Source organism: Pygocentrus nattereri, chromosome 20 (assembly GCF_015220715.1).
Source record: "Pygocentrus nattereri isolate fPygNat1 chromosome 20, fPygNat1.pri, whole genome shotgun sequence".
NCBI lineage: Eukaryota > Metazoa > Chordata > Actinopteri > Characiformes > Serrasalmidae > Pygocentrus > Pygocentrus nattereri.
The window spans coordinates 8,416,154-8,432,377 of NC_051230.1; the positions used below are offsets into that span (position 1 = coordinate 8,416,154).

Here is a 16,224-nt window from a genome sequence, read left to right on the forward strand (position 1 = left end):
TACTGAAATCCGATTCCACCTTGTTATCGGATTTCTTAACTGAATTTGTGGACCTTATTCCTATCTAAGAAATCAGCGTATGCTGCTTACATGACCATTTGAATAATCACTATACTAATCACAATAACTGCGAAAATCAGATTATGATTGGATTATTAAGTGCATGTAAACACACTCATCGTTTTACGATAGTTTTGAGAAAAGATTTCTGTGAACAAAAATAAAAAAGTCTATTTATGGCACATGCAGGGTGTTCTAATGGCAAAACAGTTCCCAAAGAAAACTTTTTTGTTTAGTTTTTGTCACCATTTTACCATAATCAACATTATATATAAAAACGTGGTTCACTCTGAATGACTTTACTTATATCTCAAAGACTGAATTAGGCAGAAATTTTGGAAAATCTGTGCAATTCCCCAATAACATATCTGATCCTGACCTAGTAAAATGGACCTTGATCAGCTCTGCTACTGATATTTCAGACTGGACAAGCATGAACCAAGTTACAGAGCATGACCATGACTGATATGGAGCCTTTGTATGCAATACTGGTAAGTAAATGAAGTTATAAGACTAAGTAAAGATGGTGTTGGGAGTAGGTCTGACCCTCAGTTTGCTGATGTAGAATCCAGCGTCCTCCAGAGACATGTTGCCGTGCAGTTTGATGATCTGCTGGACGGTCTTCAGCACATCTCCCGCCATGGTTACGTCCCCACATACGTAGATGTGGCCCCCCTCCTCCCTCAAACACCGATACACTGTCTCAGACAACTGCTCACGAAGGACATCCTGAACATATTTCTGAGAGAAAGAGGGGGGGGGGGACAGAATGGAAGACAGATGTTAATGAGAAACTAGAAGAGACAGAGTCATATACGTAACCACACTGACGAGACACCCGGGCACCATCATGACATTCTTGCATCATTGCTCTCATTTTTTATGTTTTTACAGATAAAGAGACGTCTGCATTTTATCATAAAGTGAGACGCTCAAAATCGCAGGACTGAAATATTCATTATCATCTGAATCTGAAACAGGATGACTCACGGTCCACTGACACTTCTTTCAACATTTTTGGATGTTGTCTTCTTCTTCAAAGCTTGAGCACTTACAACCATTTTCACATTACAAGATCTTGCAACATCTAACACTATCAAGACACTGAGCTGATCTTCTGAGCTTCCAATTTAAAGCAATCCGGTCTCATCCCATTTTAAATGAGCTGAACTTCACAGTGACGTACCACCAAACTTTCCAACTACTCACTAAAAATATAAAGGTGCTGAAGAAGGTTCTAAATAGCCACATTCAGAACCAAAGGGATGATAGAACCTAGAACCTTTACTGAAAGTATCGCATTGGCGAAAACTCAGTTTTACTCAATTTGTCCACTTACCCCAGCTGCAGTTGATTAGATATGTTCAGCTTCCAAATACTATTTCTTTAGTTTACAACTGCATCTTCAAGGCTAACAATGCTAACAAACACTAGAAGTCAGTCACCCAAATCTGTTCTGGAAACACCTCCCTAAACCCTCAACCCACTTTTTGTGGTTGTGGTGGTTTAGGACACAATGACACATTGTGAGCTATAAAAACAGACAAAACTTCACTCTGTAACTCAATGCCGGTCAGCTTAGCTACTTTAATCTAATTTAATCAGGTGTTGTGCTAAATTTCGACTCTCCTGCAGAATCTGAGTCCCTGTCGTGCACCAACGTCAAGGCAACATAAGGATGTTAAATACATTGGCCGTTGTTTCTGTTTATAAAAACACATTTTCATGCAATTCATAATTTTAATACAACAGTTATATTGCGTCTTTAAACACATCAAGAAGTCTGTGAGCTTGATGAAGGCAGGGTGAAGTCTGTGCAGGTTGAAAGAAGTTTTAAGGATATATTTATAGAAAAGATTTCTGTGACAGATGTTTGTTGGGAATGTTTGCCTTGTAGTTCTAGCACCAAACTATCTGGAAAATGTAATACATTTTGAAAAGAAAATCCACTTTACATTCCCTTAAGAGTGCCAAGCCAAACCAACCAAACAAGCCAATGGCCCAGTGACTCCATCGTTTTCAATCAACTTAGTCAAGTTTTCTGCTTTCTTCAAAATACTTGTATAAATACAAAATAATTATGGTCCATCTTACCACCTTGTCACAGATGTAGCAGAGATTAGGTTGAAAAAAGCCAAAGTATCCCTTATAAGAAACCTCATAACCAAAGGTGCTTCTTCTATGACATCATTCCGATGACCTTTCTGGCACCTTTATTTCAAAGTGTACCTCTGAAAATCCTGTTTACCTTTGGTCTTCCAGGCTCTCGTGAGTACGCGGTGTAGAGCTCCTGAAACACTTCTTTGTTCTTGGCTTGGATGGTCTCTTCCTTGTAGATGTGGTCCATCTGTGACTGTCGACACCCGAAGACTAAAATCATTGGACAGGCCTTGATCCCTGCGTGAACAGTTATGGTGCAGGACATTGTTACTGGTGTAACTGTTTAGTTTCTCTAAACTACAGCACGTTCGCAAAACATACACCTTACAAACGGCACTGCAGAAACTCCAGCTGCACCACAGTTAGGGTCAACCTTGCGAAGTGTTTGGCAAAGAGGAGTATCGGCACTCTGAACGCGTTTTTAAAAGTGTCACTGTACATCAATCACCTGTAACCTAGCAACAGCCTGGCAATATAGACAATTTAAAGGGCCCACATCCCATTTATTTATTTATTTTAAAAAAATGTATTTCTTTTTGTTTACTCATTTTACGTTTTTCATGCCTTAGAATTAAGCAAGCTGTTTTTGTTACTGTGGCTTGAAGAGTAATATACACAAATGAGCTCTTTTCTGATTGGCTGCCTTGCATCTGGCCTCATTCAAAAAGCAGTCCGGGCTGAAACAAGCTTAACAGTTTCAGTGGGAATGGACAGGGCTAAACAGCTGTAGGCTGAAAAGACTGATATATCACTGCTGTTGGAACAAAACCTTGTTTCTCAATTTTTGTCTCCATGTTTTTCAGTTTTTGACATCATTTGAAAATGCCTGTTGCTTTTTACACTGTGTGTAAATTTCCGGATGAAAGAATGAAAAGAAATGGCCCAAAATGATTTGGAAAATAGATAACACTGACTTACATTAAAAGTAAAATGTGTTTTTCCTTCTCCTGTAAACTTACCATTTTGGAGATATGAGGTTTTGTTCTGACAGCAAAGATATGTAAATGTATAGTTTCTGTGACATCACAAAAACACTGAATTCAAAACGGGCTGTTTTTGCAGCTTAGTTTCCATATATAGACTGTAAATATTTACACAGTGAATAGCAAGTTTTTCAAACTCCTTTGTTTTCCTAATTTTCAAAGGAAAATTGTTTTGCATAATATGGGCCCTTTAACTATTGTTCTTCACAGACAGTAAAGCTCATAGTAAATATACATCATGAAAATGTGGTATCATTTCAACAACAGAGGATGCGCTGTGCTGTGAGATAATAGTGCACTGATCTATGATCTACTCCCACTCTTTTGTTTTGGTGTAAATACAGCACGACTGTTCCAGTGCATGAATGTATGCTTTAGCATTAAAACCTGCCTTTATTTTCAAGGTCAAAAAGTCTCTGCTGCCAGAAGCTTCTGAAGGGTGCGATTCCTGTGCCCGGCCCGACCAAAATACAGGGAACCTTGCTGTCCTTTGGCATGCGGAATGATGGAGCTCTACAACAAAATACAGACCCAGTAAATCCATCAAAACCATCATCAGTCAAATGAGTTCCATATATATTATTTTACATTACATATGACTAGCATTTTTACTGTGCATTACTTAAACATACCGCTTCAGTAGGACAGCCTATGAAAGCATAAAACATAGGTTTATTGCACATACACTCACCGGCCACTTTACTAGTAAAGTGTACTTTGCTAGTAAAAGGTTTGACCCCCTTTTGCCTTCAGAACTGCCTTAATTCTTCATGGCAGACTTTCAACAAGGTGTTGGAAACATTCCTCAGAGATGTTGGTTGGTTATTTGAGTTCCTGCTGCCTTTCTATCATCTGGAACCAGTCTGCCCATTCTCCTCTGACCTCTCACATCAACAAGGCATTTTCATCCACACAACTGTCGCTCATTTTCTCTTTTTTGGACCGTTCTCTGTAAACCCTAGAGATGGTTGTGTGTGAAAATCCCAGTAGATCAGCAGTTTCTGAAATACTCAGACCAGCCCGTCTGGCACCAACAACCACGCCACGTTCAAAGTCCCTTAAATCCCCTTTCTTCCCCGTTCTGATGCTCGGTCTGCACTTCAGCAAGTTGTCTTGACCACCTCTACAGGCCTAAATGCAGTGAGTTGCGGCCATTTGATTGGCTGATTAGCTATTTGTGTTAACAAGCAACTGAACCTAATAAAGTGGCTGGTGAGTGTACATGATCATGTTATCCATGTAAGTGAAGTCACTGAGAGTAGCTTGATGAAAAAGAATTCATTGTATTGAAACAAACTTACTCTGATTTCTTTACAGTGGTGGTGATAGAAACCAGGGGTCACAATGTCTATCTACCATCCAAAACCACTGGTGAACCTACACGTGTCTTCAGAGCTCTATATGTAATGCTGACAAGGCTTAAATCTGAAAAAAATGATTTTCTTTGGTGATGTTTTCACCTTACAGCATGCTGCATGTACCTCTCCACCACAAATGGCATTTAAATGTATGTTTTAAGCCAAAACCATCTCTCAAAATGATCATAAAAGAATGTGTCGGGCATCTGGCAGTGTATTTGTAACAATTTAGTGTAATAACTTTCAGGGAGGGAGCTTTAGAGGCATTAAACTCTTCAGACGTCTGGTTCCTATCACCACCACTGTGCACACTTCTGACCAAATGACTTTGTTTACATCTTAACAACTGAAGTATGGTGGAATTTTAAATCCCTATCAAGTTATATAGGTTGGACACCTTTGATGGACTATTCGACTTTGTAGGCTGATTTTTTCTTATCTGAATGTTTAGAGTGGAAAGGCCAGGGAGATTAGACTCAATCGTGTTTTTAGGCTAATATGCTGTATTTTATTGTGTTTTTATCTTCCATGTGGGTAGTAATTTAAGCCCTGTTTATCATTTTTCTTATTAAAGATCAAGAAAAATGATTTTCAGTTTTTTTGTTTGTAAGTGAGCGGACCTTCGATGAACAAAGAACAGTTGACACCAACTATGAAGGACGTGTAAATGTGCTTTAAGTTGTGGCTGCTGAAATTTTAAGCAGTATATTGTCGCTGTGTCGCTATGTGTCCATGTGCTTGTGGTGTTTACTTCCCAGTCCTGGCCATGTGCTTCTTTGTTTTGGTTTTTAGTCCGGCCCCTTGTTTCGTGACTCCACTCCTGATTGTCTGCACCTGTGTTTCCACCAGTCCCTCATTTACCCTCATGTATTTAAGCTCTGAGTTTTCCCGTCTGGTGGCTGGTCTTCGTTTGATTGTTGTTCTGATTGTGGTGTTTGTCGTTAGATGTTGTTTGTAATGTTTGATGTTTAGAAGCTTGTTCTGTTTGGATGTCGTTTGATTCTTGGTTGAGGCTCTGCGTTTTTGTTTATTATATCTGACCCGCATTCTCTCCGTGTTGGCTACATGAACCTGGACTGTCACGACTATGACCCCGGATTTGCTCATAATAAAAGTCGCTTATCTCAGCCTATGCGTCCGCCTCCTCGCTCCACGTCACACGCTGTTAGAACAAAATATTGCATCACCAAAATAGTAACTTTACAAAAGAAAAAAAACATTTTTCATTTGTAAAAAGTTAATGGAGAAATTATTCATTCCAAATGATTATGGTCCATTTCTCTTAGTCTGTTCATTACAAAATAAAGGGCAGTAGGTGATTTCAAATTATGACAATAAATGTGGAGATACAAGGTTCTGATATCCAATCAGATTGTCGATGTGTGATGTAGTGAACAGCTGTGTCACACCCACAGTCACACATTGAAACACTGGAGGTTGTTTTCATGTTAAAAATCAATATTAGGCTGCGTCTGGGCTCAGAAGTGGCTGACAGCTCTGCACACACTCCCTCTTTGCACCTCAACCTGTGTGTGTTTTAGTGACACAAAGTGTGGGTGAGGGAATCGGTTTTGCTCACTGTAATGAAAATATCCTGTTAACGTAAACAGTGCAGCTACTGCAGGGCTTTAAAATCTATGAACAAAACATAAAAGTACAAACTCCATTCTAAAATAAGCAGACATAGATCTTTACTACGTTCAAATTAGTTTCAAGTTTATTTTTTATCATCTTTAGCAGTTGCAGTAAACTTGTCATTATTATTATTATTATTATTATTATTATTATTTGTATTATTATTATTATTATTATTACTTTCACATATTAGTACAACAATCTAATGTCAGCTCAAGTATATTTTTCTTTTAGTGCTGACAACACAGTGTCAGAGTAACTATTTACAGAAGTTGTGTAAACCAGAATAAACTAGTGGAAATTTGGACTATTATGTTTTGTTGTGCACACTTGAGATATTTTACAGTGCAGTGATCTTACTGAGCAGCTGTGCAGGGCCTGTCATATTCTGAGCTTCATGGGCCACATGTTTTCAGTGGGGACAGATCTGATCTGCAGGCAGGCCAGTCTAGCACCCACACTGCCTGACTGTTCTAACACATGCAGAATGTTTCTTGAAGTTTGTAGTGTGTTTTTGAAATGTTTTGTCGGTGTTTTGAGTTTGCAGAGCATCACATTTGTAAAATGCAGCACATGTTGTCATTTTTATGTTAGTCAAGTCAAGTCATGATAGTGTTTTCTGTGTTTGCAGCTGTTTTTTTTTATTTGCAGTCTCTTGGGTCTTCTTGGCTCCCATATGAAACACCTAAAATCCATGCAGCCATTTGTTTGGGAACATTCTTAAACAGTTGGATTATTCACTGATCAATTTTTGTCCAAGTGGTGAGCCTCAACCTCACCTTGCTCATAAAGTACTCAGTCTTTCCTAAATGCTCCTTGTCTACTCAAGCATGATAACTTCTGTTAAAGATTCTTTTTCAACATTTTACAACACTCCTAGTCATAAATTTCTCCTGTTTAAGCTTTTCCGGTGTTGTATCCGATTCAGCCCCCCCTCAAATTCATGTTCTCTTTGACAAATCATCGTGCTGCATTCACTAACAGATTACAATGCCAAGCAGCACTGGAACTACGGAAAACGAAAAGGTTCAAAATAAGTTTTGTACGTCTGCTATATTCACCCAATCACTGACAAACAGTACAAGAAGGTATTTATCAGTATGACAGTTTACTCTTTTATGCTATGTTATCTTGGGTGAATTCATATTGGGGATTGGCTGAAAACACTTGGCTGTTTAATCTTTTTTTTTTTTTTTTTTTTTTTTAGTTCCAATGTTGCTTGGCCTTGTCAGAGTCAGTTTATTAGGAGCCTGGCCTCTTCCTATTTCTCCCATTATGTAAAAACATGACTGCAAAATGCCAGAGAGTGCCTACGAGTGAGTCCTCAATGAATGGGAATAAATGGAGCTAAACGGCTAAAAACAAAAAGGTAAAATAGCTTCTAATCACTTGCCCAGAACTGTCCTTTAATTTTAGAAAGTAGAAGGATGTATTTCAGTAAAAAAGCAAGCAAAGCTATATCGCTAAATTTCCTTCGGGATCAATAAAGTATCTGTCTGTCTATCTATATATATTTCCATTTTCTAGAGCAAATGGGTTCTGCACAGTAGGAAGCTAACACTCGACGACCTGATTTGTCAAAGGGAACGTGAATTTGAGGGGGAACTGAATCGGATACACCAGAACATGTTGCATGTGTTGCATGCAATTTCAGAATGAACATTTGATTACAAAAACAATGAAGTTCATAAGATAAAACATTAAACATACTGTCTGTGTTTAAATACAGGTCAACACAGGTTTACAAACCTCTGCTTTCTTTTTTATTACTTTGTACCTTAATGCAGTGTTTGAAAAGGTCTGACAGCATCTCGGGCTGCACCATAACTCAACGTAGCTATTCAGACAAAACACACAACAAGTACAGAATCAAGAAAAGTAAGAAGAACTTTACCCTCTGACGAAGCACGGCACCATGTCTCCTGCTTCCAGGCTGTTGAGCCAGGAGGAACACACCCCGTGGTGTATGGGACCTGCACCGTCTGCAGAGAATTAAACAGGCACTCGTTTGATTCAGTCTTTCCGGCGCTGATCTGATGCTTAGTGATTAAGCCTGCTGGGGTCTGAGGGCGCGTCTTAGATAAAGTGGAACTGCTATAATTTAGCCGGCAATTATGTCATTACGCACATCATTTCATGTTTACAATGCATTTAGCAAGAAGAGCGAGGACAGTGAGAGAGAGGTCACCTAATAAGTGGCAGAGATGATTATTGTCTCTCTTTTTAACAGTTATGAACCGAAGCGATGATTACCATCTGTCTTTATAACAACTGTTGACTGAAAAAAAAAGGCTTAGTAGCAAATCAGCAAATTAACCGTGACAAATCAACTAATCAACTCCGGAAATAATTCAGACGAGTTATTAAAACACGAGTTATTAAAAGATCCACAGTCTCCGTGAAACAGAAGCCAGTATTGTGGCCAATCTTCTCCATTTTATTCATACAACATATCATATTCTGAGCTCATTAAGAGTTCAGGCACAAAGGCAGACTTTAGCGGAGTTTCTTATAAAGGTCACAGGCTCCTGTTATAAGCGCCTAATCTTTTAAATAATCACACGTCCAGAGAAATGATCCTGTTTCTGTCGAAAGAGCTGCTGAAAGTGAGAAGGTCTTTACTGTATTGTAGAAACGAATGACACCTCGAAACTCCTGATAATTACCGAGCCGCAGAAATACTGGCAGGCTGAAAATCAGCGATAGGTTCATTAAGTTCAAGACTGTTTCCAAGCATCAGTTTGTTTTTCTGATTTGAGGTGGTGGCAAGAATTCTGTTCTGAACTTCAAGGGAAAAAAAAAAACGTTGACAATTCAGACTAAATATGAGTGACATTAAAAGACTTTTTTCTTTCTGGACTGATACCAAGCAAATGAAAAAAGTTGGAAGTTTACGGTGGAAAAATTACAGTAATGAACTTTATTCCTTAAATACAGCAGGTTGCTTTAAAGATAATGGTGCATTCTGGGAGAGAGATGTCGAAGAGGATAAAATGTCAAATTTTTACAGTAATTAATTAATTGACTAACTAACTGGTGTTTAGAAACCACACTGGGATTGAGAAGTTTAAGTAGAGGCTGATTTGTTCCTATTTCTCCCATTACTGGGGTGAAGAGCTAAACACTTAAACACGAAAAATGTCCAACATACCAGGTACATCCTTCAGTATTGAACGTCCTTTAGCGTTGAATGTCCTTTAATGTTGTAAAGAAGTAGGACAGATTTCATTAAAAAAAATAAGAAAATGTACTGGTGCTGTTTCTACAGGACACATTACTGCTACTGAGTGCTAATTGGTCACTGTATTTGTTTTCTGTCTGCACTGTGTCCAGTGTTCTGTAGCACCATGTCCTGGAGAAACTACGTTCCTCTCTCAATACATCTATGATGAGACGAAAAGACAACAAAGCTGACTTTGACTTTAACTTGAACTTTGAAGAAAAAAAAAAAAGAATAATTAAGCATTTACAAACTAGAACGTCTCACACAAGCTCAACAGAAAACTGTTCATGTTGGACTTGCTCAGGAGCGCCCTCTAGTGTTCAACACAATTCTTTTTACTATGCATTCTCTGGTTTCTGTTAAGAAGCTATCTACATTTCCTTTCATATGTTTTTTTTCTTCATTTACTTTGTTTTAACATGCTGTTCAAACCCTAAAGATGTTTAAATGCATTCACATGATTTGTTATTCCAGGCATAATGGTGTTTTGTGTTTTAGTTAACCAGTTCATGCCATAGTATCACATTAAACAGACAATGGGTTATAGACTTAAAGACAGGCATAAGTGCATCTACTGTAGCTGCTATAATGTTTTGTGTATCTAAAGTAGGCTGCTCCTGTAATTCTGGATCCTGTAATTACCACATAGTTCTGAAAAGAGCAATTACAGTGCAGTGCAATGGCACTGATTATAAATAATACTGTAAGTACAGTAATAAACTGTATATTTCAGTTTCCAGCAATGGGCTGTTAGTCTACTGTGGTATCAATGTTGTAACTAAACAGCATTACACTGCCAGTTAATTACTGTAATTTTACAGCTACATTTTCACAGTGGACCAAACCTAACATCCTGATCTCAAATACTGATTCGGATACATTTACAGAAACGTCTTATTGTGCACATAAAAATGAGAGATACCTACAATGAAAACTATTAAATCTGGACAGCAGAATTATGCTTGAAATCATTTGCATTGGTATCAAATAAACTGCCAAAGTGATGGTATGTGACAGTTTGTGTATGAGAATCTGTGTTAAAGTGAAGGAAATGTAGTTTCTGTTCCTCATAATTGTTAAAATTATTGTGTGACTATTTCAGCTTTGATTACACTGCATTAGATATAATTAGATAAAAATGCTACATAATATAGTTACTACATAAAGACAACACATCAGTATTTTAAAAGAAGATCCATTCATAGCAGAAAACATCAGGAATGGAAGAGCAAGTACTTCAATATCAGAAATATTGGCAATATCAACATCTCTCTCCTGGAAATACTGATACTTCAGTCTCAATCCAGCCATTCCTAATTCAGACCTCTTTGAACAAATTTCTCGCTGAGATCTACCTTGATTATAGGAACTTGTGTTTGAGCTGGCTCGTTTACCTCTGGTGCGGTAGGAGACCACAGCCACAGTCAGGTGGATCTCGCCTGGGTGGAGGTCTGGTGAGGAGCTGATGGAGTAGTACCGTGGCTGGAGCAGTGGCAGCTGGGTGAGGAGCAGCGTGCAGGGCACCTGCAGCGACGGGAACTCCTCCAAAACCTCCACCATGGTGGGGTTATTATACCACTTCCACTCCTCATACTCCTGCAGACCCTGCGCACAGACAAAAGAACAACATGGGTGCTGGAGAACACAGATTCACAGAATGATATGAGATGTCTAGATCATATGACATGGGGTGTGCTGGAATGCCCACAAAGATTGGTTGACTTGGGGTGTTCTAGAATGCCACAAAGATCAAGCAAATGATGCTGGAAGAGCTCTTGAGTGCGCAGGAACCCATGGAATTAAGTGGAGTGTTCTAGAATACCACAAGGGTCCATGCAGTAATGTGAGGTGCTCTAGAATGCTACACAGATTCGTTCAATGATGGGTGGAGAGATCTTGAGCGCACAGGGACTCCTCAAATTAAGTGACGTGTTTTAGGATGTCATGGGGATACATTTAACAATGTTGAGTGTTCTAAATAACCAAAAGCATCCATGGAGCAATTTGGACCACATAGATCAATGGAAAAATGTGGCATGTTCTAGAATAAGACAGAGATGCAGGGAGCAACATGGTGTGTTCTGGAATGCCGCATGTATGTATGGAAAAATGTGTAGCATTCTGGAATGCCACAAAGAGCCATGAAACAATCTGAAGCATTCTAGATAACCACAAGGAGCGATGTACAATGCCAGAGGGATCCATGGAATGATGCGGTCTCTTCTAGAACTCCATGAGAATTAATAGAAAGAAATGTTCTAAAAGGCCACAAAGACTTGCGTTTTCAAGTGGTAATTGGAGACGGTTGAGTTGCTGAGCTAAAACGGTCGTTCAGGCCTAAAAATAGAGCTTATTATGGTATTTCTCGTGTTGTGCTGAAGAATTAACAAATTTATTTTCATGTTTTCTTTAATCAATGTTCTCTCAATACAACACCCAGCATGCATTATGCCAAAACATCATACAACCATCGGGAATACCTGTGGTGTCAGCCAATCCTGCCTGCTAACCTAGCCACTATTCTACATGCTAATAAATACAACCATGTTAACACACATAGTAACTCAGTTTTTGAACAAATCATGAACAAAACAGTGATTCTGTCTTTATTCAGCACAGAATGAACACCAGAGACTTTTTTAGCCAGAGAAATACAGCCAGGTGAGGAACCTCAGCAGCCAGCTACCTTCCTAAATTTAGCTTTGAGATTTTTTCCCTCCTCACAAGTCACCCCAAAGCAGATGTAAGTTCCTCAATTCAAGATACATCATTAAAAAAGGCAGTTTCCTAGTTTTTAACCCCTTAAAATACCAGGCTTATGATATACTAAGGCCTCTTATTCAGTAACCACTGCAAACTGGCAGAGCTATTCTTAGGATCTAGAAGTGTGTAATAAAACTTTGGGCCAACCAGAGGGCCCTGGCCTTTTAAAGGGTTAAACTGGAAAATCTCTCTCTAGAGACTAGTGCAAAATAGGTTTAAAGATGCCTTTTAATCTTTAATTTCATCCTTTCTTTGGTGGTTATATTCAGCAGGAAGAGCCTGATGGAAGACTAAATCAAGTTATTCATATCATTTGAAAAGCGGTAACAGAATCCTGAGCTTTAAGGTGCTGTAAGGTGACAATAACATTAACACTTTCACAGCCTCTGTGCTTTTCCTCCAGACGCACCTTCATCACACTTTCATCTTCCTCTGAACCTTTTTTCACACCTCGTGGGAATCGCCAGTGAACTCCACTGTGAAAGCCATGCAAGGAATCCAACACGTCCATTCTCTCCTGTATCCTATCCACTGCTTCTCTCTCCATCTCTCTCTCTCTCTCTATTTATCTCTCATTCACTCCATCCTTCCTTGAGACTCTGCTGAACCAGGAAGAGGGTGACTCACTGCTTTGGCAGCCATTTTTAGCAACATTGCGAAGGACTGCAAAGCGTGTTACAGTGGGAGGCAGTGAGAGGGAAATATTTCTGAGGCAGAAGAAAATGGCATTGACACTGACTGATTGGCGAGGGGAAGCGAGAGAGTTGGAGGGCTAATGAATGATCTGACTGAGAAAATTGCTGCTAATTTGAAAAGCAAAGCTGGAGTCACGTGTGGCGGCATCTCTAGCTGTGCGCTGAGGAAGTGACGGACAATTGATATGAATGCATGAGTAAAACCGCCAAAAAGAAAAACAAAACACAAAAAAAACACAGTGCTCTTTCAACACACTTGATCAGACTGAACTGCATGCGGTCGACTGTGAACACCACACTTGGACATGGAGATTCACCCACACTACCTGTGAAAAGTTTGAAGACAGTTTTCCAAGTAATCTTTGAAATGTTTCAAGCAATGTTTGACTTTTACTGTTACTTTTCAACAAAGAGTTTGTTGCTGCTTGGTGCCGAACCTTCGCACATATTTATTTATTAGCTTTAACAGTCATGCTCAGGTTCGTCGAGCGTCTTCTTTGGTATGAAGAGCAGTTTTTGCCTAAACGATGATTTAAGTTAAGTTTTCTTTTCTGACCTGTTGAAAGCACATATTGAAACTCTTTGGGCCCAAATGTGCTTCACATGAAAGCTGAAAAGCTTGGAGTGCCGATGAGTGCTGACATTACAGCAAGAGAATGAAACGTGTGGGATTTGGCTTTATTCCCAAGGCAGGGCTTTTCTCAGTTGTTTCTTCCAAAAACATGGGAAGCTCTAAACAGCTTTCTATGTAACATGGTCAAATCAAACTGACAACCTGAATAGCTGGTTAATTTATTAGATGCATTATGCTTGCTACCTACCTACCTACCTACCTACCTACCTACCTACCTACCTATCTATCTACCTACCTATCTACCTACCTATCTACCTATCTATCTACCTATCTATCTACCTATCCATCCATCCATCCATCCATCCATCCATTTCCTCTCCCTGAGGAGGCCCAATACTCACAGTACTAAACTACACTACTTCAGTACTTAGTTTGCAAGTAGTGAGATATAAAAACATGTTGTGGCCACTTGATGAATCTTGTGCTTGTGAATTTTTGTCCAGAATAATATAAATGCTTATTATATGTAAATTGTATTTACAATTTATGTTCCCGTACCAAAACGCAGTCAGATGCTTTATTTGGAAAAAAAAAAATTATAATAAACTTTACATGATAATGACATTGCCATTGCAGCGATTGCCCATCTCAGCAAGAAGGACCACTGTAACTGTCCTTCCACTGTGTTGGTTTCAGTTAACAAGTCGTAACAAAATATGTTTTGTCTGATTAGTTCTGTATCTGACAAAATGGGTTTAAAAGGGAAAAGGAATGTAAAAAAATCCAAAGCAGTGGCCACTTGGGCCACAAGCTCTGCTATTTTAGGGGCCAGAATGTGAAATGTGGCCAGATGCATTGGGCATTACTCAATGCCTACCTCTGTCTAGCTTATCTAATCAATTATTCATTATATTAATTCAGGTGTGCTGCTCCATACAATGGCTGAAGTGCAGTGAGAAGTCAGGAAGCAAAGCATTGTTATGTTCTACTGTCTTATAAAATACACTGCTGAGAAACTTTTTAAAAACTTTTTTTAAAGACTTTTTCAGAGTGCTGTATGTGTATTGGTTTGGACTGTACCTTGCTGAGGACTTCCAGTCTCTTCCTCTGCTTCTCATTGGTGGCTAGAGGAGCGAACTGCTGCAGCAGGAGAGGACTGGGTGGGGTTGTGATGTCCAGGAAGTATTTAAAGGCCTGATAGATTGTGCAGGGAGGAATACGACTTTCATCTGTCCAGTTACTGATCACACCTATGGACCAGAGAAGGGATTAGTTGTGACCAAAGGCATGCATTGAATTGGCTTGATGCAAATGTGTACAACATGAACACAGTATATTACAACACAGTTAACGCCTAAGGTACGTGCAGATGTAATATATTTTACTGATGTAGAAATGATATACACATTTGCATCAAGTAAATTCAATGCAACACTTTTCTTCAGTGTATAAATAGTGTTAATATGTTTTAGTAAATAGAGGCTGTACCTAAGTTGTTACAGTCTTAGTCCTATTGGTTGGCTTTTCAGTTTTTGCCATAGTTTGTATAGTATTACATAGTCATACAACAGATATATATATATATATATATATATATATATATAAAAAAATATAAAAGGGAAAAAACCAACCTTACTTTCAATGTAAGTCAATGGAGATACGAGGTTTCATATATGAAAACTACATTACAACAGCAGCAGTTTAGCCCCGTCCTTTAAAGTTCAAAGCAAAGTTCAATCAAAGCAGAGGTCATTTACATATACCTGTATCAAAGTTAAACTAAAAAAAGTCAAAAAATAAAACAACCTGTTTAATTCTCAGGCACATGACACTGAAAAGCAGTGTGTTAAAAATGAATAATAAATGCTTTTGCAGAAAACCATATATCATATATGGACTTCAGGGGAAACATGATGCAAGAAAAATGTAGGATATGGGCTCTTTAAATTCTTTGTAGGCTGAACACTTCTGTTCTTACGTCAATAAAGGATTCAGATGCAGCCTTGAGCAGCTGGACATGAAAGAATCCCTGGCTGAGTCAACTGTGCAGTGAAAGCCATGAGTCAAGTGACAGCGCTGATCAGACTGTTATCCTTATCTGCTCTTCTGTAACATATAACTCTTCAGTTCAGAAAAGAGTACCAGACTGCAGCCTCAGGCGTTTCACTTAGTGAATCATTTGATCTCATGTTTACTCAATTTGACTTTTTTACCCACAAGTCTAGACTGAGGCTTCCATTAAATGGACACAAGCAGGCCTTTGAGCCACTGCCTCTAGATATCTATACTTAATGAGAGGCAGAATAAAAGGTAAATAAATGTGTTCTTCATTTATTATTCTGTTACTTGTTACACACTTCCACAGCTGTGGTACCTTTTTTTTGACTGGTTTCCACATTTACAATAGTAAAAGCATCAAAATATAAATAATACTAACTCCCTTAGCTCCCTAAAATCACAGCCTTTTTACATACTAAGGCTTATTATTCAGTAACTACATGGACTTCAATGCAAACTGGTTATTCTTAGCTTATAGAAGGGCGTCATAAACCTTTGGCCCTGGCCATTTTAGGGGTTAAACTAATCAAAACCACTTAAAATTCTCAAAGTTTTCCCACTTTGCCTCGATGCAACAATACACACTTGGCATTCTCTGCTTGAAGAAGCTTTGCATATGCTGAGATTACTTATATCTGTCTGCAAATATTGAAAATTCATGCTTTTCCAACAGCTATGAAGATATATATTGTTGGCTTCTGAAACTATTTGCAGA

General features: G+C 38.7%; 1 protein-coding gene across 1 annotated transcript in view; it reads right to left on the minus strand.

Moving 5' to 3' along the window:
- The window catches only part of nos1 (nitric oxide synthase 1 (neuronal)), a 94,012-nt gene that overhangs the window by 7,621 nt on the left and 70,167 nt on the right, over positions 1-16,224 (minus strand). The window contains exons 22-27 of the mRNA XM_037531380.1: positions 14,532-14,701; positions 10,814-11,024; positions 8,091-8,178; positions 3,595-3,716; positions 2,309-2,457; positions 607-801 (exon numbers count right to left, since the gene is read on the minus strand). Coding sequence (XP_037387277.1) covers positions 607-801; positions 2,309-2,457; positions 3,595-3,716; positions 8,091-8,178; positions 10,814-11,024; positions 14,532-14,701 — 935 coding nt within the window. The remainder of the gene's footprint in view (positions 1-606; positions 802-2,308; positions 2,458-3,594; positions 3,717-8,090; positions 8,179-10,813; positions 11,025-14,531; positions 14,702-16,224) is intronic.